This window comes from Suillus fuscotomentosus, assembly GCF_016647785.1.
Source record: "Suillus fuscotomentosus strain FC203 chromosome Unknown F5891scaffold_2, whole genome shotgun sequence".
Classification (NCBI taxonomy): domain Eukaryota; kingdom Fungi; phylum Basidiomycota; class Agaricomycetes; order Boletales; family Suillaceae; genus Suillus; species Suillus fuscotomentosus.
In genome coordinates, this window is record NW_024539514.1 from 1,315,657 (window position 1) to 1,340,275 (window position 24,619).

Below are 24,619 nucleotides of genomic sequence, written 5' to 3' on the forward strand. Positions count from 1 at the left end.
GCGCAGCTTAGCCTGGACAACTCATGAACCACGCCAGCAACGTCGCTGTGGGGGACAGTACAATATTGATAATGTTTGAGTGTGATGATTTGGGTCAAAGGTTGCTATATAGGCTATTTCGTTATTATTGATAACTACAAATATCAAGCTTATAAGGATTAATCGTTTACAAATATCGCTCTTCGACAGACTACTACTCGGATCATCATTACGATACTGGCTGCACACCATTCACGAAACTTCAAGAGGCTCATAACGGCAGAGACAAGCATCAGTGACCGTGTAGTTGAACTTTGTCCTTGAATTATTCGCTAGCCTTAGCTACGTCTGGCGTGGTCCTCCAACCGGCGTGGCCCATCAACTCACAGCCAGTAGCTGCAGTTCACATCAACAGTTCATATAATAGCTGTCCCTGTTGATGATGGTTACCCTTCTTTCTCCAGCCTTGTCCATGTCTACCTCCGACTCTACCCCGTTCTCTCAGTACCGTTCTCTCCGCCCGTCTCCAACACCATCCTCAAGTTCTTCATCATCCGGTGGCTCCTTGAATCATGCAGATGAAGGTGCGTCATTCCGTTCTCCAGTCCGTTGCCTCGAGGCAGGTGTTTACGGCAGAACAGAAAATCTCACCATCACCGCGTCGCGTTCATTGCTTGCGAGAAACAAGGGGAAGCGAAAGAGCCATGAGTGAGTTCTCTTTCGATTAACTTCAATCTGGCTCGTGACCTAACGCGCGCATTGCAGAGACATTCGTCTCCTCGCCATCTCCACACACATCACCGAACTCTCGTATAGTATATCGGACATCCAGACGCGTATATTTGGTACGCGACTTCTTAGCCCCATCCATTTCTTACTCACAACCCTCAGAAATACAGGAACTACGGCATAAATCTCAGTCTTCAGGTGATGCGGCCGCCACGACCATCGTCATCGACAAAGCTCTTATGACTCTTGATGAACGCCTTGAGGCTGTTGCCCATGGCATGAAATCCGTGTCTGAATCTGTCATCCCCTTTCAGAACCAGTCCAATGGTACCACCCCTGACTCCGAACAAGTTGTACTGGTCCGCAAGCATGCAGTCCTCGTCACCGAGTGGGAGGCCGTACAGAGTGACACAGATGTTCTCAGGGAGGAGTTGAAAGAGGATAAATGGCTTACTGTATTCAGAACCGTCACAGAACAGGCAGACGGAATGATGGGAAGCTTAGAGAAGGCAGTCAATCGTTGTCAGGTGTGTTCTTGTATTCTTGATATCTGTATCATCTTCGCAAACACCGCGCAGGATTTTATTTGGCAGGTACACAGAGGAGGTGCAGAAGATTCACTCTCGCAGTCCTCATACAGGGGCTCAGTTAGTTCAGACAAGAATCCACTGGGAATCGAAGTATTCAACGAGTTGCTCAGCTCGTTTGAAGCAAAGAAAAAGTGGATTTCTTCTTTTGCATTTCAATTCTCACTCACACTCCTTTTAGGCATTACGTCCCAGCCACGTCCAAGGTACTTGCAATCATTGACAATGGCGTGCAGAATCGTGTCACGAAGAACGGGGAGACACTCCGACGTCACGGGGAATCTGCTAAGAGGTGGCGGATCCTCAAGGAGCGAATGGCCAAGACAGAGAAAGAGATGGAAGTTGTGCGAAAGATCCTCACGGGTGGTGATGTGGTGCCAAGCGAATCAGGTTCCATAACATCGGGATATACAGCAAACGGGCTCCTTGCAACGCCCGCGAATCGCTCTTCGAAAGGTCGTGCACCGAGCCGAGCAACGAGTTCTACGAGCACTCTTTCGCGCAGCATATCGCCACTGAGGAAGTTTGCAAGGAAGATTGCTGGTCATGTGCGGTCGCCTCCGGTCCCCGTCACTCCCTTGCCCGTATCACGAGAATTGTCTTCGGTGTCAAGAGACTCTTCACAATCACAGGGTCCGTCATCGGAGCCAGCTAAGGCTCTTCGACGACAACGCACCTCTATATTCGCATTCAATCGGTCTACCAGTGGTGCCCCACTTACACCAGAGAAGGAACACAAGTATAGCCGCAGCCTCACGCCCGAATCTTCCTCCGCCCCCAAACGCCTTGACCGTATTGACGACCCGAATTCAACCGTGAAACTGAAAACGTCTAAACAACCATGGAACAGCTCAACAAAAGTAGAAGCGCCGGATCCTGCAGCGACCATCAAGCCCACTCCTCCAAAGCGGCCAAACGCAAAGTCTGTCCTCATCCCGGAATGCGCCCCTCTTGTGCCGAGCACGCCTTCACGAAGGAGCCTCAGCCGTAGTTCAAATGCGTCTTCACGGCCTTGGTCTCCCGTAACTTCGTCTGCATCCACAAACCCTTCCATTCCTCCTCTTCCACCTCTACATCCACCATCACGAGCTCAAACGCCCAGCCTTGGGGCGACACCACGCCCACGGCCCAAGACCCCAAGTCAAATTCCCGCCCCCGCGGTACACTGGCGCCCCGTGTCTGTGCGGCAGTCTGATGCTGATGACGACGAAGAGCTTACGACTCTGATGCAGCGCGCATTTTCGCCTCCGCATGCCAATACATCTCCCAGCACGTTCTGTTCGTATACCTCGAGCGGCGTACGCATACCCCCACCACGCCCTCCAAGCCGGTCACAAATACCCCTTCCCAGCGTGCACGTCTCCTCTGAATCGCGTCCCTCGTCAACGATGTCCTTCTACCGTCCCCAAAGCCCCCTTACTCCAGGGTCTCTCCTCAGGGCACAGACGCCCGAATCACAATTGAAAGCAAAAGCTCAACAGGTCCCGTTTTACGGAGGCGCAGGAAGCAGCGGGATGCGTGCATCTGCGCGGCAGACTGTCGCAGGGAAGCTCCCTCCTTCATCGTTTCGTGATTCATCGACGACCCGGACGCCCAACTCGCGTCCCGGGTCGCGGTCAGGGTCGTACACACCCATGGAGCGCGACCCGATACACTTGTACATCCCTGCGAGTGACAAGGACCCACTCGATGTGGAGGTGGCGGCGATTGTGAATGCGATCCCGCACGGGCTGCTGATTGAGCGTGTAGATCCCTCGCTCAAGGCGCCGCCCAAGGAGGGAGAGGAGATTAGGGCGTCGTATGCGTTTTCAAATAGTTTGAGTAGGAAAGTGGTGACTTGTAAGCTGACCACGCTGACGCGCTCCGGGGCAAGGGGTGGCGGGATGTCGAAGAAGGTTATGTGTCGGGTTGGAGGAGGCGAGTACCTGGTCTGTTTTTTCTATCAGTGTAAAGTGTTAACATGGATTTTTATAGGTTGGCAAGATTTGCAGTTCTACATGCTCAACCGTCAGTCAGGCATGTAGATTTGAACAAGGAACGGATACCCATGCATCAGACCTGAATTATTTTTTTCACTTTGCACTTTTTCATATTTCATCAATCACGATTCAGAACCGTCGCACATAGAGAATCGCTATTCGCGGAATAAGTTCACTGTATTGCATCATGATTATATCCTCATATTCATTATGTCCGCTTACGTTTTGTGCAGTTTTCTAATTCTTGTTATCCTGGCCAGGGTTTAGTTGCAGCTTGCTATTGAATTGCTATGATGTTTAGCTTACGAGTGGTGACGATCAAGTGACGATGTTTGGTTAGACGCGTACATGTCGACTCATCGATGCATCAATACTCATCCATCGAATATTAAATGTTACAGCGCATATACTCGGTCTCGTGCATGAGAAACTTCCAGCGCTCATCTAGCCATACTCGCATATCAACCCATTCTAATACCCCGGCCAACTCTTCACCTTCGAGAACCAAAACGACCGTTCGTTCCTCAGCGGCAGCGGCACCGCTTCCCCATCCTCCACATTTACTGAGTCATACCCAATAAAATCGAGCTTGTTCCACCGTCCGAGGGGACGTGAATGTAACGCGAGCGTCATCTGGAAGAAATACCTGTTCCGCTGCGGCTCTGTAGTGGCGTGCGCATGCGAAAGGTGCTTCTCGACAAGGTTTGTGATGTAAACAGTGCTACCGGACAGAGACCAGTTGCCAATGTAGAAACCCTGGGATGGATGTGGTTGAGTTTTGAGGTTGAGATGAGATGGGTGTGTGCATACCTTCATGCGCAGGCTCGGCTTGAGCATTGGAATAACGGTCTGGGGTTGCCATTCCTCGTTAGCGAGGAGGGATAACACCTGTCCGTTGGGGAAGAATCGGCTGGGATAATGTCAACGTAGGTAAGAGATGGCTCGGGCACGAGACTTACAGGTATCGATGATATGTGATGAGGTGAGTTACCTACAAGGGAGTGATAAACTCAGTACATCGAAAATTGTCAAAAAGTTTTCTACATACGTTTACCCAGGCGTTCTCGCTAGAGCCCATCCGCCTACGGGTTTTGTAAGAAAGTGGAGACAATCCATCTCTGACAGTATGACTTACATGTAATGGCAAACAGCAATGTAAACTCCATCCATCCGCAAGCGAGGATGTTCAATATAAGCTCTCCGGTAGTCCGAACTGTACAGTTCCATGATATTCGTTATAGACTCATTATCAGCAATTTGGGGAGGCTTATATGCCAAATGGACAAAATCTCTGTTGCAAATATTGATAACGCAAAGTACATGCAAGAGACAAGCACTATACCTCCAAATCGCAGAATCCAAACTAAGTATTCGTGCCTTACGACTGACAGCCGCAAACCGCTCAATCGTGGTGTAATCAAGAACTCGGAGGATCTGGAGCACAAGCTCGTCAGGGATGAGATTGATGGGTAGTCCTTCCTTCTCATTCTCCGGTTGAAAGACAAGATTCTCAGGAAAGTTCTTGAGCACTTGTGCCAGAAACCCTGACGTCACGAAGGATTTATCCTTGCTATCCTTGCGCACTTCGAGCTTCTGCACATCCCGTGTAACTTCATCTACAGAGACAGTAGATGGAGCCTTCTTGTGACTAGGTGGCTGAGTAGCAGAACGCTCATGTGTGCGTTGTTCTTCTATGAAGTACGCACGGTCGACGTTCGCATCGAGACGAAATGCCTGACGATAGAGCCGAAGAGCCTCATCTAGCTGGCTGTGCTGCTCATGAAAAACTGCTTCGCGGTAGACCTCGACAGCATGAGCCAGACTGGGACTGAGATGAGAGTGACCGTGAGATGCGTGCGTTGTGACGGCAGGCGCACCTGCGACGACATGGGTGGCAGGCCCCCGACTCGGAGATGCTGAGAGTGTGTTAGTGATAGTAGCGGTTTTCGCGCTGGCATCACTCCGAGCTGCGGGAATGATGCGTTCTGCAGCAGTGCTGGCACCGGGAACGGGTTGAGTTTGCACACCCGACGTGGCAGTCTGCCGTTCCCTGACCTCTGCCTTCCATTGTTCTCTAAAACGTGCGAGTTCTACAGGCTCCTGCTCTGGTGCCAGTACATCTGATGTCCCTGTGCTCATTCCACACCTGGGAGCTGATATTCAGCTAGTTGGACAAGAGTCAGAATATAATTTAGAAGCGCTTGTGAGTTCTTACTTTTACTAATACTAATTGTGACCGCCGGTGCCGAAACTTCGGAAGCAAAGGGCCGCCAACTTCTCCTTACTCACTGACCAGGTAGTCAACTAGTCATCACTAGTTTTGGCGGCGGGAATGCATGGTGACATCGCGAACATAGAGCAAGCGAAGACCACATTGTTGGCATAAATAAAGCATAGGGCGACCGCGTTGGCGGGGAATATGATGGAGAATCGAACAGGGTAATACTAATTAAGCCAGCAGTGTGCATAAGTCCAAGGGTAATTCAAGGTGTCAAAGTAACCTTCACGACTTTATGACACCCAGACGTTTCAGCTCTTCACAGCTATCTATTTTCTCCGCCTCTATTGCTTTTACCTTCTCCCAGTCCGTGCCAACACCGAATAAACCAACTTCTGCATCTCTCTTCCGTTGCCGCCTATCAACTCCATGCTGGCAATCGTTGTAGAGAGTATTAGTGTAAACTTGTTCCACTTGCCCTTCAAATCTTGACAGGGCAGATCCGCGTCGATGGGTGCCCCCAGCAATATCAGCTGCAATCTGCCGATGATTCCTGAACTCATGCTCGTTAACATGGTATTTGATGCCCAGTCCATTCGTTTGCCGTTCAGTATTGAACCGTGTTGATGGTGAAAAGGAATACCGCGGGTCGGGTATCGACGTAGAAAACATATCCGGAATTGCACTCAGGAATGAGAATGCGATAAGCAATATGAGGGGCAGGAGCTGCATAAGCAGCGAACGACCCTGTGCCCCTTCACCCTGCTGTTGTGCTTGCGCACCCCCCGTATTCGTACGCATACGTGTCGTACGGAAGCCTCCTGGACCAAACGATGCAGTGAATACTGGACCGCCGCCGAAAGGGCTGCCTCCAAATCCACGGTTCATCGCCATACCGCCTCCTCCGAAGAACATGTTGAAGAGATCCTCTGGACTCATCTCGCCCTCACCACCAAATGGGCTTGCGGAGAAGCCGGGCCCGCGGGAGGACATGCCACCAGAACGCGATTCGGGATCCGACCCGGATTGGTCGTAAATTGCTCGCTTCTGGGAGTCTGAGTGAATGTCAGAACTGTCTAGCGTATTAAACAATTCAAGCATACCTGAAAGCACTTGGAAGGCTTTGGATACCACTGCAGTGAGTTCGTGTGAGACACTTCGCGTACGTGATGACAATACTAGACGTACTCTTGAATGCTTCATCTGCTCCAGGAGCACCGTTCTTGTCAGGATGTAGCGCAAGGGCAAGCTACGATGGATCACAGCATTAGAACGTATATCAGTCGGCGTGCGAGATCATGCATGTTAATGTACCTTTCTGTATGCCTTCTTTATCTCAGCCTCCTCGCAATCCTTCTTGACCGACAAGATCTCATAATACTCTGTAACCTTGCAAGCCTTTACCCGTTTCACAACCTTCACCTGCTCAGCAGTGAATTCCCGTTTCTCCCCTCCCATTCCTCCAGCCGTGCCATTTGCACTGCCCGTACTTCGATGCTTAGCACCAGAAGCGGATGGGTGTGTCTCTGTAGAAGATGATGACGCCTGTGCATTGCCATTTGATGTTGAAGGGCCTGCCCCAGCTGATGAGGAAGACGATCCAGATGCCTCCGCGGCCTCGATAGACTCAAGAAACTTTGCAGCGTCAGGCGTGGAGAACAAATTTATAGATTTTTGACAAAATTTGCGGGCTGAAGGGAGGTTGCCAGCATCCTTGTATTTTTGTGCGATTGAAAGACACTTGATGGCTTCGTCTTTGTTACCTTCCATCGCTTGAGAGTAAACCAACGTCGTTGGTGAGCTGGGTACTTGGGAGGCTTCTCGGTAAGAGCGAACGTGTCTCTATTCGGCAAGTGCCTTTCGGATTCAATATTGCAGTGCCTGAGGCCCTGAGCCACGAAAAGTATCGTGTCACAGGTTGTTGGCAGTGATAGATTATCATGATCATCCACTGATGCCTTTCATATCGCAGGCTAATCCAGTGCAGTGCAATGCTTAATGCGAACTCGACCGTTCTCATCTTGTGCGTTCAGTTCTTTGACTTGTACGTTTTCATTGTCCTCTTTTCTTTCGGAATCTACAGAAGGCGTTGGTCCTGAGGCCTGAGCTACAAAGTCCGCATAGGCCCACACTTGCGTTGGTTCCCAGTTTGTAACAATCCGCCTTGCAAATATAATTGACACGTTGCGACTCGGCGCGCTCCTAGTCATGTCCTCATGAATAATGCTACTAGGAATCGACATTCACGGTACAATGATTCTGCTCCTATTGCAATACACACAAACAGTCTTTTCTGGCAGTCGCGTAAACAGTCGTGCGACAGCAAGACCAGACCAGACTCAAATCTCACTCCCGGATGTCAGCCTCAGTCAGCCTCCAAGTCGTACGAAAGGCTCGTCACCCACCTGCTCTCTCTTCAGTCCGTCTTTTATCGTTGCTTCACAAAAGTTTGTTACACATCCAGCATATCGATATCTTCAACATCTTTATTCATTCTACTATGCCTCCCGATATGCAACAACACACTGGCGTTCCCTCATACGACCAGTTCAGACCGCCTAGTCCAGCCAAAGGCCAGCGCAAGGGCAAAGTTCGCTCCTTTCTTCCAAGCTTCGTCGATCGAGCCATCTTCCGCGCCAAGCCAGTTGCCCATCGTGACACTGCTGAGTTGCATCCAGAGGTTGACCCCGCCACTAATGTCGACCATCTTGCAACAAAGTCTCAGGTCCTTCCTCACCTTAAAGGACAACTCGACTGCACGGAGACGCGGAAATCAAGAACGGAAAATAGGGTTCTGCGTACTTCCCTTGTCACTGTCAACAAGGAACGGAAGGCTGCTCCCCAAGCCCTCGATAAGGCGCAACGCCATAGTCGTGCTGTTCAAGATCATCTCAAAGTGATGCGGTCAGAGGTGCCTGAGATCATCCGGTCATACGATTTCAACATAAACGGGCTGAATATACGACAGGGTGCTCAGGTCACCAAGCTCCAGTCAAAGCTCTTCGACCAACAAGAACAGATTACCCATCTGGAGGGCTTTGAGATATCCAGTCCTTTGGTTGAAACTGTTTCTCGCAAGACCAGTACCAGAAAGATCTCAAGCGGATCTCAAGCGGACATTGGTTCCCAAGGCTGTGTGTTGGAGGTCCAAGCCATCGCGGAACGTCTATCGAAACCTCAGTCTATGGAGCCAGCAGTGGCTGTCAAAAGGAATTCAACGACGAAGCACGAGCCGGAGCGCCGCGGAAAACTAATCAAACGACAACGCAATATTGGTCGTGATGCATCCGAGCGCTGCAAGGATGACGATCCCTTCGCTTCAGAGCCAAATCTAGCACCACATCGCAAGATACGAAATGTACTAGCAGATGCGCGAGACAAGACCCTTGCTGCAATCTCGGAACTGAAGGATATTCGTCGCAAGGAAGATGAACAGCAATCCTCCCAAGCCTGTCACGGCCCCCAGATAGAGTCCACAGCGTTTCAGGATATTCGACGCTTACTGGCAGATGTGCGGGAGTCTGGAACCAGGACACAGGCGACCATTTCGGAAATGAAGGATGCTCGTCCCAAGAAAGACAAACAGTGTCCTTCTCAAGCTTGCCACGGCCACGAAGCGGAGTTCGCGGTGTATCAGGATCAAATCGCTGCCCTTACTTCGGAACGTGATACGCTCTCTCGCGAGCTCGAGCGCAGCACTCGAATGGCGAACTCGAATGCGTTCTTGCTCAATAGCGTAGAATTGCAAGCTCAACGTCTACTCTCCGAGCACGATGCACTTATCCTTGAGCACCAGCAGGAAAAGGCACGCTCGCAGCAACAAATTCGTGAACTTGAGATCCGACTCGAGGAGACCACCGCCTCAGCTTCACGCGCCAGGGAACGTTGCAAAGCAGAACGCAAACAACTTCTAGAGGTCGAAGAGCAGCTCAAGCTTGAACGCACACAGTCGGCGCAGAACCACGCAGATCATCTGGATGAGACGCTCATGCTCTTCAGGGAGAATGCGGAGCAGGCCAACTTGATCGAAACCCTCAATAGGGATTCCGCAGAGCAACGTACTACGCTCCAGAAGGTGCGTATTCGGTTGGACCTTGCGAACAATGCACAAGCGATTATGAAGCGCAAAGTTGGTAAACATCTACGCCTTTCACAGTTTGTGCTTATATTTTCAAGCTCCAGAAAATGGAACTTGCGTCCCAACAAGCTCAGGAGAACACCGAGCTACTCCATAGTACCCCACCGAAGGCTCATGGCAACATAATTCGAAACCTCAGCAAGCCCTTGTCGCAGAACAGACCTCGTCAAGTATTACATCCGGGATCCCCACTCTTCACTCAAGAGATCGTGAAGAATGAGAAAGTGCAGCTTCCTGTTGCCGCTACTGGCACTTCCTCTTCGTCACCCCCCGAGGTTGATGGCGTCACTTCACAGCAAGCCCATGGGAAGCTTTCGTCGCCATCAATCAATCCTCCTGTCGCTAAGCCGTCTCAGCGAGATCCTCTCAACGACAACTTGGATATCTCCACGGTGTCAATCTTCAGTGACGATGGCGTCGATTTACTCTTGGAACCGAGCGAGGATGTAATAGCGGAAGGCAATGGCTTGGCTACCCTCTACTCGATGCTGTCAGTGGTACGTATGTATGCTCCTAGTCCCATTCGCGGTCCTCCGGAAATTCAGCCTCGACGTCGCAACGTGGATCCCCTCAAGATAATGGCCCATCCTGACGACATGGCAAAATCGGACGGCGTCGCTGTGGGACAAACCTGTAAGCAATCATCTCTACTCCTCTTTGAATGTCTCTCCTCATCGGAAGTTCAGGGTCGCTATTTCATCTTTGACACAATCTCGTCGTCTTTTTCTTTTCGTTTTTTCTGAGAGAACGACGAACCTTATCTCTTTTCTTTTCTTTTCTTTCTTCCCGGGAGATAGCAGGCAGGTTAAAACAACAAAAATAGGTGGGATCGACGGTATGGTTGGGGTTATGGCTAGGTACGGCCTTTATTCTTTTATTCCTTAGATAAGTACCAAAAACAGGGAGGGTCGCGGCCGCGCGCGGGAGTGCATATTTTAATTTCATTCATTTCGGAAAAGAACGTCAGTACTGTGTGATGTGAATTGAAAATCCTCTGGATAACATTTATTTGTCATCGAATGGGTCTTCACAACAAATCAAATTGCTCCAAGAAGGTTTATGGTATCATGGTATACTAGAATCCGAAGTATATGTTACAAGAAACCTATATGGTAAAAACGGGTATAAATATACGAAAGCTTGCTAGATTAGTAGATTCCGGGTATGAACTTATATCTAACGATAGAACAATAACGCTCCCAGTCCTTGCCGTACTTGATCGAGCAGCGTTCAAAGTCACGCCCGCAGCGATGTATGAGTACTGTGATGAAGAAAACCGAGTAAAAGTAAGGAATCATGGTTGCACTTCCAATAACAACACCCCAGCAGAAGCTCATGGTCCAGTCGGCGACATAGTTCTGAGAAAGAACGAGGTTAGCAGACCGAACACATTATTATGGATCTAGCCTACAGGTTTGCGAGAGTATCTCCACCAACCACTGATGAGAAGGCGGTTTCTAAAATTGCAAGGTAAGAAAGTTGATTAGTTGAGAATTGCCGCAAGACTTGCCCATGTGCTGTCTGTATGAACTCGGGCTTCTTGAGGGTTCCCCCCGGAAGCTGTGGGAATGTGTTGCGGAAAGTTGTGATGCCCTGTGTTTGCATTTTGAAGCGACTCTTTTGAGACATTGAAGTGTCCCAACTATGAGGACACATGTCAGCTGAATGACGGAAAATGAAATCGTAAATTCGTACATGTAATATGCTGTCAGTAGAGTGGTGAAAAGAACGACGTATGTAGGTGTAGAGAATTGATAGTTAGAGGGATCGTGCGAAGCCATGTATACCACAGAGTATACGTAAGTCTGCAACGCCACAGATCAGTAAAAGTGAAAACATGATTGGAGTTGCGTACGAAGGGAACGCCAGCAAAGTTCCAGAAAATGACCATGAAACCCCATCTAAGAAAATGTCAATCAAATAAATGAGCATAAGAATTACTACCCACTTCTCATGATACATATCCCACGTTTGGGGGATACACTCTTCGCCCTTCGCGCTGAAAATTGGATCAGGAACGCAAGTTATAAATTCTCACATTGAGACACACCATGCATTAAGGTAGAGCCATGTTGCCAGAATCATGAATGCCATGTTCTACATATGTTTGTAGGCTATTGCGTGACTGAAGCTCTAAAAAAGGGACGCACTGGGGTGACATAACCATATTGTTCATACTGGTGGCAGCCTCCGGACACGGCCAAAAAGAAAACAATTACCCAAGGAATCCGAACCTCAGCCCACATCTTCAGATCAACAGAGCCGATACGGGGATTCAAACAAGCACCCATGAAGACGTCATAGATGAAGTTCCCAGACATGCGGATCTCGTTTCCGGCTGCAACTGTAATAAAATACATACCAAAGGACACAGCGAAACCGTAAATCATGGCGACGGACATGATGTGGCCATAATTGTCGATAATTTCGGTGAGACGGAAGATGTGGTAGTAGTGCAGAGCAGCAGCAGTCAGCATAGTTGCGTAGAGAGAGTAGAGCGCATTGCAGTTATACATGAGGGTCTTATACCCAAGAGAAGGTACAGGAAGTCCTTCTTGTTGGTACCCTGGCATGACCAATGCGAGGAAGAGCTGATAGATCACGAGACCGGTATAGACTTTCCAAGCGTATGCATTGGGGCTTGCATCCTGTAGTTAGTTGAGGTTAGGAAGATGACCAAACCTTCATGAGTACATACGTCGCGAATGTGTGCCCACATCTTCCCAAGGAACGGAACAGTGTCCTCAAATGATGCAGGGTACACAAGTTTACCGTCATAAAACCACAAGCATATCCAGAGATAATACATGAGCATGGGGAAGCCGAGCATCATTGCAGTTACTCCTGCAGGTCCACCGAATTCATACCTAGCAGACGTTAATGTGAAATAGTAAATACGCGTAAGTAAGGCAAAACGTACGTCTGATGCTCGTCGAGCAATTGGTCCACTTTACGGCCCTCATCAGTAGTCGTCAGTGACTTTGCAGACGCGTCGACACTGCGCTGTCTCAACTCGCTCCCTGTGCTGCCATAAGACTGAACCATTTTGTGAAACGAGGTAAGTCTCAAAGTGGAACGAGACAGAAATTAATGTTAAACATTCGCGGAGTTAGCATTATACTTTAATCTCCGTTTGAACTTTGTTTTGATCTCCTTTCCCGATAGCCACGTTTCTCGTGTAAACGCTCATCATCTTCTACCCAGGCGAGACCAGACGACGTGTGCTCACTTCATCTGTCTGTAGTCAACGTGTTGGTCAGTTTTGCACTGATTTCATTGTCGTGTATATCGTAGCAGCCGTCCAACAATCCATTCTTTGCCTCTTCATGGCTTCTTCAGTTTTTTACAAGTTCAAGTCCCAGAGGGATGAGTCTCGAGTGACCTTTGATGGTACCGGGATCTCTGTTTTTGACCTGAAAAAGGAAATCATATTGGCCAATAACTTGGGTAAGGCAAATGACTTCGACTTATATGTATATGATGCTTCGGCACAGCAAGGTGCGTCGTAAATGCATCATTCCACATCTGAGACTTCATGTGCATTTCAGAATACAAAGATGATTCTCAGATCATTCCTCGTTCTTCGTCTGTCATTGTGAAGCGTCTCCCTTCATCGCGCCCAGGAAAGGGCAAGGCAGCCATGTATCTTAGTGGTACCAATGGTGGTACCCACACTCCTACTTCTGATATTATCCAGAGACCTGGTGGAAGTAGTGGTTTATGGCACAAGGGTGCGATGTCGAGGCGCTTTGACGTCAAAGAGGAACCATCTCCTACATCAAAATTAGCTGGCGTGCGTAGTTGTTATATGAAACATACACATCTCGCTCGAGAGCGAGTCTTACACCCAATGCAGCCAACTTCTATTCCCAAAAACGCCGTCACAAAGGACGATGAGGCAGCCGCGATGGCTGCCATGTTCCAGGCCCAGACTGCTAACTGGGAGGAAACCCAGGAAAAGATGTCTCAGTTGGTATCGCGTTTTCGCGCTTTTTGTCTTAGTAGTAGAACGAGTCTCATGAACGTGATTTTGCTTTCTTGTGCCCATCAATTGGGTGTAAACAGCGCTGTGCCCATATATAACAACCCCAGGGGAACATCTACTAGTCGTGGTGGGAAACCATTTACTCCTCACCAACGTCCCCAGCCAGAACGACCGTTGCCTCCTAGCTATGTTTGTTACCGATGTGGGCAGAAAGGTCGGTCGCTGCGCAATTGTAGACTGACTGTCTTACACGTAAATCTCTCACAGGTCATTGGATACAAGATTGTCCTACGAATAGCGATCGTGAGTTCGACAACAAGCCTCGAATCAAAAGGACTACTGGTATTCCGCGAAGTTTCTTGAAAGCTGTTGAAAATCCAAATAAAGGCGAGATCACCCAAGGTGTGATGGTCACACCAGAAGGTGGTTATGTCGTTGCCCAGCCTGACTTGTGGGTCTTTGATTCGTTCCATGATGGGATGCATTTTAACTCGACGGCAGGGCTTCTTGGCAGAAACAATTATCCCGTCCGAAGGGTTTGACTGCTGCTGACGTTCGGGAACGCCCTCCTACCGATGCTTCCCTTGCCTGTCCTATAGACAACAGATTATTCCGTGACGCTGTCAAGACGCCTTGCTGTGACACTTCATATTGCGAGGAATGTATCCAAACATATTTACTTGAGCGCGATTTTACCTGCCCCAAGTGCGGCAAGAAGATAGCTTCACTTGACAAAGTTGTCATGGATAAGCCAATGCGAACGAGGGTCGCTGACTATATCGATAAGGTTATGGAAGAGAGTAGAAAAGAAAGTGAAGAGAGCTCCGCACATTTCCTTTCTAACGGCCAGGTATGTTCACTGTTCACGTTGTTGTGTTTAGAGAATGAACATATCCCGCGTAGGGTGATGTGGACAACTCTATAAATGACGACTTCTATTCAGATCAGCAGCCTAGCATGGATATGTCTCAGATGATTGTTGACAACATTCCGTCCCTTCAAGCTCAGATTTCTCAAATATCAATCATGCTTCAAAATCCATCCCTACCGAACCAGGTGCGGCAGACTACAGAAATCAAGTATCAGCAGCTCCAGATGCAACTACAACAAGCTCAAGCCATCGCCGCGACCCTTGCTGTTGCGACCAGTCTTCAGCAGCAGCAGCAGCAACAGCAACAACAGCAACAGCAGCAGCAGCAGAACGTCAATCCCTTGGCCTACGGGATGCAAAGCCAGCAGTGGACCAATCAGTTTCCGAGCCAACAACCAGTTGGCCATGACTCTGCTTATCAACGATTGCCCGTCAACAATCGCCGCCGGAACTTGAAGCGGGATCGTCCTTCAGATTTCTTAGATGTCACTGGTGAAAGTGAACACAAAATGCCGAGGTATTGGGAGTAATTCGAAGTCCTTTGGATGGAGAGGGAGGACTACATTTGTAGCCTGCACAGATAGCTAATATGCCGCACTTTGCATGTATACACAAACATTGGCAAAATATAGTTATTTTATCCTGATATGTCTGATATATAGACAGCGTTGCGAATCGGGTGCTATCTTTAGTGTGAACACGGTACCACGGCGGCCCATGACTCGGAGGCCAGGCTTGCCCGTTGAACACGACTTTAACTCGAGTATGACTGCAAGTCTCGCGAGCTAAACCTGTCCATTTTCCAAGCACGCTAGACTCGTGATCATTCAAGTTAGGCAAACCGGGCAGACAATTCGCCAATCTAATTTCCGAGGTGGTTTAATTTGCATGCAAAACTTGAATGCGTTCCAATTCACAACGTGCCGGGTGCGAGCCAGAGCTCAGCGCTAGCACCCAGCACCACCTCTGAGTACTACGAAACTACGAGATCTAAGTGATTCATTTTGGGCGGTTTATCATGGATCCAGCGACCAAAAGTTCTGAGTCTGATGTCCCTGCGATGCTGATGGATTCAAGTTCTCCAGCTCGCGAAGCTGCCGAAGAGTCCAGGACAGGGACCGCCATATTGACGCATGGACAAGTCGCGACACCTAGGCGGCCTACATCCGAGTCTAATGTCACACTCTTGCCCGCTAGACCTCTCTCGTACGTCGAACACACACAAGCCGTAGAGTTTGGCGCTGGCTCTAGTTCAACGCAGGCGGACGCTACTCTTCAACCATCAGAGAAGCATTTGTCGTCGAAAACAGATGAACCGTATCCTGCTAGGCACTCAAGGCACGGTGCCCAAACCCGGGCCTCTTCGGGAGAATTTGACCACCTCGCGCGTGGAACGAGTCGGGGTAGAGATTTCCTCCCTCGGAGGGCGACTTTGTTGGCACAGCGGTATCCCAGTATCCCAAGTGACTTGATTCCAAAGACTACCTTGCAGGCGAGCTTGAATTACTCTTCTCTAGGGGACACATCTTTAACTGTCTATCTTCCAGCCTAACCTCACCGTCGGGGACCGCCTACAACCAACTATCACCGCAGCTGAAGATGAAAGAGTCAAGTACACAAAAAAAGGTGCATTTTTACGTTTCTCACCTTTTCGAGCTGAAAACTTGAAATATGTTCTACCGCCTGATTGTGCCTTCAGCGATGTGGACAGGCTATGCGCTGAACATTGCCATCGGTCTGCAGGTTCTTCTCGCTAGCCTGACTACTGGTTTATCTGCTGTCGCAGTTGGAAAACAGGTGAACGACTTGAGGAACTTGTGATGTCTTCAGCTGATGAACGACAGGGCTCCGTCGTGATCGTGATACTTGGTAAGCGACGCGTGGAATAATAGGATTCTATATATAGCTGACTGTTTAACTCATTTCAGGGGCGCTTGCTACTCTAGTCGCATCATACCTTGCTCGTATGCGTGGTTCAAACGAACCAGAGCTCTCAATCACCCGAGTAAAAGACCTTGACCACTTTATCCGAGACTGCAGGGCGTTCCAGCTAGATCACGGCAACGAATATGGAACCGCTGAGAATGGGCTCAATAAAAGAGTGGATGAGCTCCGGTCCAAATTCGAGGAATTGCTTGGGAATGGAGATGGGTGCGTACAACTCAAGCATGCGGTTATTTTTTTTCGCTGACCCTGTGGTAATTCTGTAGTCAACGAAAACTGTCTTCCGTTTAATCTTTCCGTGCCTCTATGTTGATCGGATCGTATAATTTTGTCTACTGTCGAGTTGTATTGCATCGGATTTCATTTTCGCTGTGCACATTGTTACATTATATTTCATAGTTTACTCAGTAGGAAAACCTATAGAGCGATTTCTTCCAATGGTACCGCTCACCGCCAGTGGTAGTGAAATTGCCTTGTTTTCGTAATCCTGCGGACCTCGGTCCGGGAACAGCACTCGTTTGTCACGATGTCACGAGTGTTACGGCACGCGTCCATAACGTGACGCGACGCGTTTGTCATATTGAATCAACGTGTTCGTTTTCTTTTTACTCCATCACATTCTTCAGTCATGGTTAAGGCCAAAGCTAATGCCAAGCAGAAGGCCATCACCTCCTTCTTTGGTGGGAAGAAGGAGCCAAAGGAATCCGTCGATGAAGTTGTCGCAGAGGAGACATCATCTGATGATGGTGGAAAACCTCAAGCCGTCGTAAAGAAAGCACTTGGAAAGAAGATTAAGAAGCAGAAAGTCAAGGATGATGATGAAGAAGTATCTGATGATGATATTCCTGCTCAATCTTTAAAGACAGACGGCAAAATCGAATCATCCACTTTACCACCCATCTATGAAACTCCCGCCATGTTCCGCGACCTAGTGTCTCGCCTTCCAGGAATCAAAGATGTCGCTGAGCATATCAAAGGTCGAAAACTGCGCGTAGCTACGATGTGTTCTGGCACAGAATCACCTCTACTTGCTCTCGATCTCATTGGCCAGGTTATGCTTGAACAGTATGGCGTTCCTCTTGAATTTGAGCACGTATTCTCTTGTGAGATCGAGCCATTCAAGCAGGCATATATCGAACGCAATTTCCAACCGCCGCTACTGTTTAGAGATGTATGCGAACTGGGAGAATCTCAAGCGTGTGTCATCCCTATATTTATTTGTGTTATGTCCGTTGAACAAACTATTTCATCTAGAACGACGGCCTATGGCGCATTGGCCACTGTCCCTGGAGATGCCGATCTCCTCGTTGCAGGTACATCCTGCGTTGACTACTCTAACCTCAATAATGAGAAGAAGACAATCGATGGCGGAGGCGAATCTGGTCGCACTTTTCATGGCATGATGTCGTGGGTCACAAATCACCGACCTCCATTAGTCATCCTGGAAAATGTTTGTTCAGCGCCGTGGGACAGGGTGAAAGAGTATTTCGAGAAGCAGGGGTACAGCGCAGAACACATTAAGGTGGATACGAAACAGTACTATATCCCGCATACTCGGATGCGGAAGTATCTGTTGGCTGTCGATAAGAGAGGGTCAGGCATACCCGCAAAATGGAAGGACTTAGTGATGAACAAGTTGAAGCGGCCCGCTTCGTCGACACTGGACGCGTTCCTTCTTCCATCTGACGATTCTCGCATTCATCAAGCAAGACAATTACTTGTTCAAGATGGCAGTGGCCCAGAGCCTCGAGCCGGTCGCACTGACTGGACTAGATGCGAGTCGCGCCACGCACGTGCTAGGTTAGATGAGAAGTTGGGGCAGAAACGACCGTTAACAGGTTGGGAAGAAGGTAAGCACCTATTGGGTTTCGTATTTTTCACCCTCGCTGACATCAAACAGGTGGTACTTGCAGACTACCTGACTTTGCATGGCAAGATTGGGGAATACGACAGGTAGAACGAGTCTGGGACCTAATGGATATCAGTCTGCTTCGATCCGCAAAAATTGGTGTTGACCCATCATACAAGACGTTCGTAGCATGTCTTATACACGTCCCCAAGTGGCTAATTGACTGACAGTCTCGTGTGGAACCTTTCGCAAAATGTCGATCGCTCAACCGGATCGAGCAAGACCGGTATTTGCCCTTGTCTAACCCCGTCCATGATTCCATACATCACCAATCGCGGTGGGCCCATGGTTGGTGTTGAGGCACTGGCCATGCAGGGGCTTCCCATTGATAAATTGCTTCTGACGAGAGAAAGCCAAGACGAATTGGCAGACCTTGCGGGAAATGCCATGTCATCAACCGTTGTTGGTGCATGCATACTCTCGGCTTTGGTCGCTGGTCAGAAGTTACTCAAGGCCGGTAACGACACGGAGACGTACGAGATGAAGAAGGATATCGGTCACAAGAACAAAGACCATGCTATGGATGTTGACGTTAGCCTATCTGCCGCCGTTGGTCTTGAAGAACGCATCAAAGGACACGAGGACCTTGTGGAGAGACCGTTAGATTTGGCTGCCACGCAAACGGACTCCATTGCCCGTATTTTGGAGGATGCACAGAAGAGTGTCCGTCTTTGTCAATGCGAGGGCCGCAAGGACATCACGACGCGTGACCTCTTGCGTTGCGTAGATTGCGACTCGTCATCTTGCAAGAGATGTGCAGGCCGTCCTGAGCACAGTTTCGCGCCTCTTGATGTTACGCAGTTGCCACGTCTTAGTCCTTCGGCATTCGTGCGGGGGCTGAAGTCCACTCTGCCTATGTGCATCTCTCTTACCGGTGTCGATAAGAAGCTTCTTGACAGTCTTAGAGAAACTTTAGGCGCCACAATCCCGGAAAAACGCTGGAACAGCTGGTCCTCTGCTGTGTTGAGGGCGACTAACTCAGAGCTCCGCTTTGTCGAACCTAAGCGCCAGGAGATTTGGTCTGCTGTTTATCGATCACCTCACGCTATTTTCGAATTATACCTCGAGCCGAGACAGACCGAGTGGCGCCTTTACGCGAAGCCAAATGACAATGAGCCTGCGAATGCAGAGATCCGTCGCTTACTCCAGATGCCCGTCGCGAGATTCAGATGCAAAAAGGATCTTCTGCAGGGATCTTGGCAGTTTGCTCTTCCTGTTGCACGTGAGGTCATGATTACTATCGAGGGCAGTGGAGGCACGGTTCCTTCTTGGGAAGCTCGTCTTGGCTTACTAGATGACGAGTTCAAGGACAAGGAGGTGCATTCACAGCTTCATATCGCCATCCCCGAATCTCAAATATCTCATTTTGATCGTGATATTTCCGGAGTGTATGTTCTCTACGACAAGTGTGGGACAGCCAACGGTGCTTTACACAAAAAGCTGCCTAGTGACGATGATGCCTCTTTGCCGCCACTTTTCATGATGCTGGATCCCACAAGATGCGGAAATCCTGCGGAAGATCCATTCGTCTTTACGACGAGCATGCGGCGATATGATTTCGGAGAGTTCCGCCCCATAATTTGCAAGCTCGACCCTTCATGGAGGCAGTCGGATGTTCAGGGGGAACAGCGCGTCAAATGTCATGTCCCTCTTCACTGGATGGACTCGGAGTCGGTCAAAGTTCAAGTGAGTTAATGTCAACACCACCTGCTTGCCTCCCAATTTTGTCTCACTCTCGAACTATAGCCCCTCGAGCTTGGCAATGCATCTTTTGCTGTGCCTAGAGGCACCCTTGAGGCCAGCGTTACGACTGACGCATGCGCAAGTGCCAATGCTCTATTAACGTGCACGGTGCCTCTTCTTGAAGATGCGGGTCCCGAGTGGCCTCGCGGCAATTGGAGAGAAGTCGACAAGGTTCACGAGCGTGGTACTTTCAAGGCCTTGGCTTGGCTGCTGGAGCGTATACGACATGTGGATGATAATTTCGGTCATTGGCAGACCGTCAAAGTTCCAGATGACTTGTTGCACTGCCAACGTTGTGCCCCCACCCCTCCCACTGTTAAGTGGACCAAGAATGGCAAGAAAGTAGCTGCTATTGAAGACAGCCAGGAGGCCGGGCAGTATGAAAGGGACCTCAAGCTTCGTCCGAGCCCTTTCGTCACGCAGTTGAAGATGGATAACCAAGTCGGTATGGTGAAAGTGGGGCTCAATATTGCTTCTATCCTGCACAGGGCTCTATCACGACTCCCTACTGCGAATCGCCCTGAGCAACCGGTGCTCAGTTGGCGATTAGATACTGACTTTGCTTCTTCCGTAAAGATCCACAACCATCCTTTCAAACTCCTCAGTAATAAATCCGATTCAGAGCATTCGCAGCCTCCAAACTTTGATTCGGACAAACTTCCTTTGCGTCCTGAACAGCTCCGTTCCCTCACTTGGATGATCGCTCGAGAAACGGCAAACTCCGAACCCTTCATTGAGGAAGAGATATCGGAGGCCGTACTGGAGCCTCTGGGGTGGCGAGCAGAAGGCCGGGCACAGCGGCCTGTGCATATTCGAGGTGGTGTTTTGGCAGACCAAGTTGGTTATGGGAAGACAGCAATCACTCTGGGGCTTATCGACTGTACAGCAAAGAGCGTAAAGAAGGAGTTCCAGGAGAAAGGCGATATCATTGGCAAGGTTCCTGTTCAAGCTACACTAGTCATCGTTCCTCCCCATCTCACAAGACAATGGCGCTCAGAAGCACAGAAATTCGCGCGCAACCGATTCAAGAACATTGTGGAGATTTCCACCGCCGCACAGATCAACAATCTCACCATTGAAGATATTCAGGATGCGGACCTAGTCATCGTCGCCTCCAATCTGTTCCAGAGCTCAGTATATCTTGCCAACTTGGAATCCTTCGCTGCTGGAGGCTCCCTACCTACTCAAGATGGGCGTTACTTTAATGTACGCATTGACATCACGCTGCAAGCCCTACGGGATCAAGTCGAACGACTGAAAACCGAAGGTTCCGCGAGCGTCATGGCAAATATCCGAGATGTTCGAAAACGCGGTAGGTTGAATATGTTTCTGCATGACGTAACTCACTTCCAGCAATAGAGGAAGAGTTGGAGGCGCAACTATTTGTTGCACCAAAGCGTCTCAAGGGGAAGGCCTATCAGGAAGCTGTAAGCAAAGAGAAGTCTTCAGTCAAGGTCGATGTCAGCGATTCTTCGTCGGAGAGAGACGCTTTCCCTGCCAAACCGACCTCGTCTGGCAAAATCTGCGAAGTTGTCATCACAGTGCCTCGAAAGAAGACGAAAACGGTCGCCCCGGAGACTTCGGATGGCGAGAATTCGGACTCACCACGCCCACGAAAGCGACTCCAACGCAAGACTTCGAAGAAAGTCATAGTAATCGATTCAGATGACGAGGTAGGATGTGATGGAGGCAGTGATTACGAAGACGAGAGTCCCCACGATGATCATGCTGACGATGAATCCGCTGGAGACATTTCAGACGAGGCCGATGATGTTCCCGCCAAAAAGTCGTCGAAAACCAAACGACTTACCACCAAACCGTCACGGAAACCATCACCCCCGCCAACCTCGTCATCTGAAGATGGACGCTCGGTCGGAGTTTCGTCTGACGCAGAGATGAGCGATATGGATGATGATGTTGGGAAGAAAGGCAGCAAGGGTAAGGGTAGGCAATATGGTCTCAAGGCAGCCCCGAAGAAGAAGGCAACGAAGAAGGCACCCAAGAGCTCTGGTGAAGATACCGACAGTATGGACGTCGATGACCCACCTTCATCTCCTGTGTCTTCTAAAACCTCAAAGAAGCGCAAGACCACGGCTTCTGACGACAAACCTGCCAAAAAGCAGAAGCGGCGAGAAGATACCGACCCATGGAAACTCGAAACCACCGCAGTCAAGAAAGACTGGACACAAGCTCGCGCTCCACCCTTGGAAGTATTCCATTTCTCACGAATCGTCGTCGACGAGTATACCTACCTAAGCGGAAAGGTACACTCAATGGTCACCAAACTGACTGGCGATCGACGCTGGGTGCTATCTGGTACCCCACCGATTCACGATTTCGGCTCTGTGAAGACCATTGCTGCACACCTGAACATCCATCTGGGTATTGATGATAGTGGTGAGGGCAGGTCAGCGATGATCAAGAAACGCATCCGTGAACAAACGAGTGAGATTTTTACGATCAGACAAATGGGACGTGCTGACCATTTTCGCAGAGGTTGAAGAGTTCCATTCATTCCGTGAGGTACACACGCAGGAGTGGCATGCACATCGTCACAGTCTCGGCCAATTGTTCCTTGACATGTTCGTGCGGCAGGTCAGATATACTTCTCATGATCCTTGTAATTGAGCTCAATTCGCACTTCAGAATATCGCAGAAATCGACGAGATACCATGTGCATTCAAAATCGTCAAAGTCGTTTTGCCTGCCGCAGAACGAGCGATCTACTTGGAACTGGAACATCACCTTCGCGCCATCGACATGGTTGCCAAACGCACGAGGAAGTCAGAGAGTGACCGAGAGAAGCGTCTCAACATCGCACTTGGCGAGAGCAAGTAAGGACAAACATGCGCTGCTAAAACCACTGCTTAACATTCACTTTCAGGACCGCAGAGGAAGCTCTTTTGAAGCGTTGCTCCCATTTTGACCTTGAAACCAAAGACAAGGAGAATGCCATGAAAGCTTGTGAGATCATCGTCGAAGAGCGGACTGAGCAGCTGGAGGCCTGTAAGAAAGAACTCCAGAAGGAGCTCCGGCAGGCAGTCAAGAAAGAGAAATCTATTGGCAAGCTCCCAGAAGAGAGCATGTTCCAGGAATACGCTCGCGTTTCCAGAGATGAAGGCGGTGTCGGAGACCATGAAGCTACGGAGACGATTCGGGATCTTCTCACAAAGGCTGAAGTCCCAGTTTTATCTTCGACCTACTGGAAAAACAAGGCCAAAGGCGACATGAACCTAGCGGAGAAAACGAAAGAGGCTGTCTGGGAACACCGTGAGCACACGCACGTTATCCGTAAGCTCACGAAGGAACTCGTTGGACGCGTCCGGTCGCTTCGTTATTTCACTGTTGTGCGCGACCTGCAGAAACAAAGGGATACGCCTCCTGTGGTCTCGTGTCCAGCATGCGAGCGCAGCGAGATACCCATGGACGAAGTTGCTGTACTGTCTTCATGCGGCCACACGGGCTGCATGTCATGTGTCAAGGAAGCTGCTAACCGAGAGGAATGTGTTTACCATCCCTCGGGTCAATGCAATGCTGCCGCTCGTGCTCTCAACATCGTCAAGGGAGAAACTCTGGGAGTTGATGATGAAGCCCGCGACGGACGTGGCAAGCACTATGGGAAGAAACTGGAGATGGTTGTGGACCTTGTCAAGTACGTGGTCCCGTTGTGCTTTTATGACCATACTAATGGTCTCTGGTCTTAGGAACCAAATCCCGAAAAAGGACCGTGTTCTCATCTTCGTCCAGTTCCCTGATCTTATGGCAAAAGTCGCTCATGCATTGAAGATGCACAAGATCGAGTTCCTGGAAATCAACGGCTCTGCAACCCAGAAAAGCAAGAACTTGGAGCAGTTCCAGAACGACAGCAAAGAACGTGTACTTCTGTTGAACGTCATGGACGAGAGCGCCAGCGGTGCGAACTTGACGGTTGCCAACCATGGAATCTTTCTTTCCCCTCTCCTTGCTCAGAGCCAGGAGATTTATGACGCTTGCGAGATCCAGGCAATTGGACGGCTGAGGAGGTATGGGCAGATCAAGCATGTCAGCATTCACCGGTTCATAACGACGGACACGATCGATGTTGAGATATTCGAGGAGAGGGCCAAGATGAAAGTCTAGAGCACGGTAAAGCATTGTGTATGGAATCCACTCAACTTTGGCTACAGCAAATCGACGGACTGGCACAACCCTAGCATATAGGATACCAAGGAGAGATATACTTACCATTTAGCACAAATATATGTCACATCTATGTACAATAATCCTACGTAAATTTACGACTGAAAGGTTGATCAAGCTCAGTATCACGGACTACGAACAAGAGATGTTTGTACGCTACGTTCATTTGCTGTTGTGCCTTCTAGAATGTTCAAATGTCGCACCGACATAATATCACTCATGTGGGATACTTGATGGCTTGGGCTACTCGGCCGACCTTAAGGTACAGGTATAAGCCACTGCAGTATGTGGATTGCGAAATGAACAACATGTATTGGGTGGGCTCAAATACTGCGGAACATGTCTAAATATAGGGGCT

The 24,619-nt window shown here is 49.4% G+C and overlaps 8 protein-coding genes across 8 annotated transcripts; 5 read left to right on the top strand and 3 right to left on the bottom strand.

The window, feature by feature from the left end:
- Nucleotides 1-176: 176 nt before the first annotated feature.
- Nucleotides 177-3,493, top strand: F5891DRAFT_219537 (uncharacterized protein). Its single transcript, XM_041370954.1, has 7 exons — nt 177-563; nt 621-687; nt 745-824; nt 871-1,235; nt 1,287-1,429; nt 1,477-3,212; nt 3,270-3,493. Exons 1-7 carry the CDS (start codon nt 419-421, stop codon nt 3,317-3,319), a joined length of 2,586 nt encoding a protein of 861 aa, XP_041233480.1. The 5' UTR covers nt 177-418; the 3' UTR covers nt 3,320-3,493.
- A 131-nt stretch (nt 3,494-3,624) lies between these two features.
- F5891DRAFT_1135710 (uncharacterized protein) lies at nt 3,625-5,583 on the bottom strand. Its single transcript, XM_041364796.1, has 7 exons — nt 5,490-5,583; nt 4,617-5,438; nt 4,410-4,565; nt 4,323-4,356; nt 4,234-4,265; nt 4,085-4,184; nt 3,625-4,030 (listed from the first exon to the last, which is right to left on the bottom strand). Exons 2-7 carry the CDS (start codon nt 5,411-5,413, stop codon nt 3,746-3,748), a joined length of 1,404 nt encoding a protein of 467 aa, XP_041233481.1. The 5' UTR covers nt 5,414-5,438; nt 5,490-5,583; the 3' UTR covers nt 3,625-3,745.
- Nucleotides 5,584-7,316, bottom strand: F5891DRAFT_997767 (uncharacterized protein). The gene is made up of 4 exons (XM_041378455.1): nt 6,807-7,316; nt 6,681-6,741; nt 6,596-6,625; nt 5,584-6,547 (listed from the first exon to the last, which is right to left on the bottom strand). Exons 1-4 carry the CDS (start codon nt 7,260-7,262, stop codon nt 5,778-5,780), a joined length of 1,317 nt encoding a protein of 438 aa, XP_041233482.1. The 5' UTR covers nt 7,263-7,316; the 3' UTR covers nt 5,584-5,777.
- Nucleotides 7,317-7,430: 114 nt separating this feature from the next.
- F5891DRAFT_997768 (uncharacterized protein) lies at nt 7,431-10,411 on the top strand. The gene is made up of 3 exons (XM_041378456.1): nt 7,431-9,621; nt 9,669-10,263; nt 10,317-10,411. Exons 1-3 carry the CDS (start codon nt 7,849-7,851, stop codon nt 10,334-10,336), a joined length of 2,388 nt encoding a protein of 795 aa, XP_041233483.1. The 5' UTR covers nt 7,431-7,848; the 3' UTR covers nt 10,337-10,411.
- Nucleotides 10,412-10,612: 201 nt separating this feature from the next.
- Nucleotides 10,613-12,745, bottom strand: F5891DRAFT_997773 (ergosterol biosynthesis ERG4/ERG24). The gene is made up of 10 exons (XM_041378457.1): nt 12,551-12,745; nt 12,329-12,497; nt 11,781-12,278; nt 11,681-11,727; nt 11,579-11,629; nt 11,486-11,531; nt 11,326-11,435; nt 11,141-11,272; nt 11,042-11,087; nt 10,613-10,988 (listed from the first exon to the last, which is right to left on the bottom strand). The coding sequence occupies exons 1-10, from the start codon at nt 12,673-12,675 to the stop codon at nt 10,779-10,781; spliced, it is 1,434 nt and encodes a 477-aa protein (XP_041233484.1). The 5' UTR covers nt 12,676-12,745; the 3' UTR covers nt 10,613-10,778.
- A 17-nt stretch (nt 12,746-12,762) lies between these two features.
- F5891DRAFT_997776 (DWNN domain-containing protein) lies at nt 12,763-15,132 on the top strand. Its single transcript, XM_041378458.1, has 6 exons — nt 12,763-13,128; nt 13,179-13,423; nt 13,487-13,829; nt 13,883-14,066; nt 14,117-14,465; nt 14,519-15,132. Exons 1-6 carry the CDS (start codon nt 12,957-12,959, stop codon nt 15,014-15,016), a joined length of 1,791 nt encoding a protein of 596 aa, XP_041233485.1. The 5' UTR covers nt 12,763-12,956; the 3' UTR covers nt 15,017-15,132.
- A 1,025-nt stretch (nt 15,133-16,157) lies between these two features.
- On the top strand, nt 16,158-16,721 carry F5891DRAFT_1180937 (uncharacterized protein; the record flags this gene model as incomplete). The annotated part of the gene is made up of 4 exons (XM_041365996.1): nt 16,158-16,283; nt 16,331-16,355; nt 16,415-16,637; nt 16,697-16,721. The coding sequence occupies 4 exons, from the start codon at nt 16,158-16,160 to the stop codon at nt 16,719-16,721; spliced, it is 399 nt and encodes a 132-aa protein (XP_041233486.1).
- Nucleotides 16,722-17,016: 295 nt separating this feature from the next.
- F5891DRAFT_219638 (uncharacterized protein) lies at nt 17,017-24,442 on the top strand. The gene is made up of 10 exons (XM_041370955.1): nt 17,017-17,627; nt 17,685-18,280; nt 18,331-18,460; nt 18,510-20,025; nt 20,086-21,394; nt 21,442-22,527; nt 22,577-22,677; nt 22,729-22,916; nt 22,967-23,734; nt 23,787-24,442. Exons 1-10 carry the CDS (start codon nt 17,059-17,061, stop codon nt 24,199-24,201), a joined length of 6,678 nt encoding a protein of 2,225 aa, XP_041233487.1. The 5' UTR covers nt 17,017-17,058; the 3' UTR covers nt 24,202-24,442.
- Nucleotides 24,443-24,619: the final 177 nt, after the last annotated feature.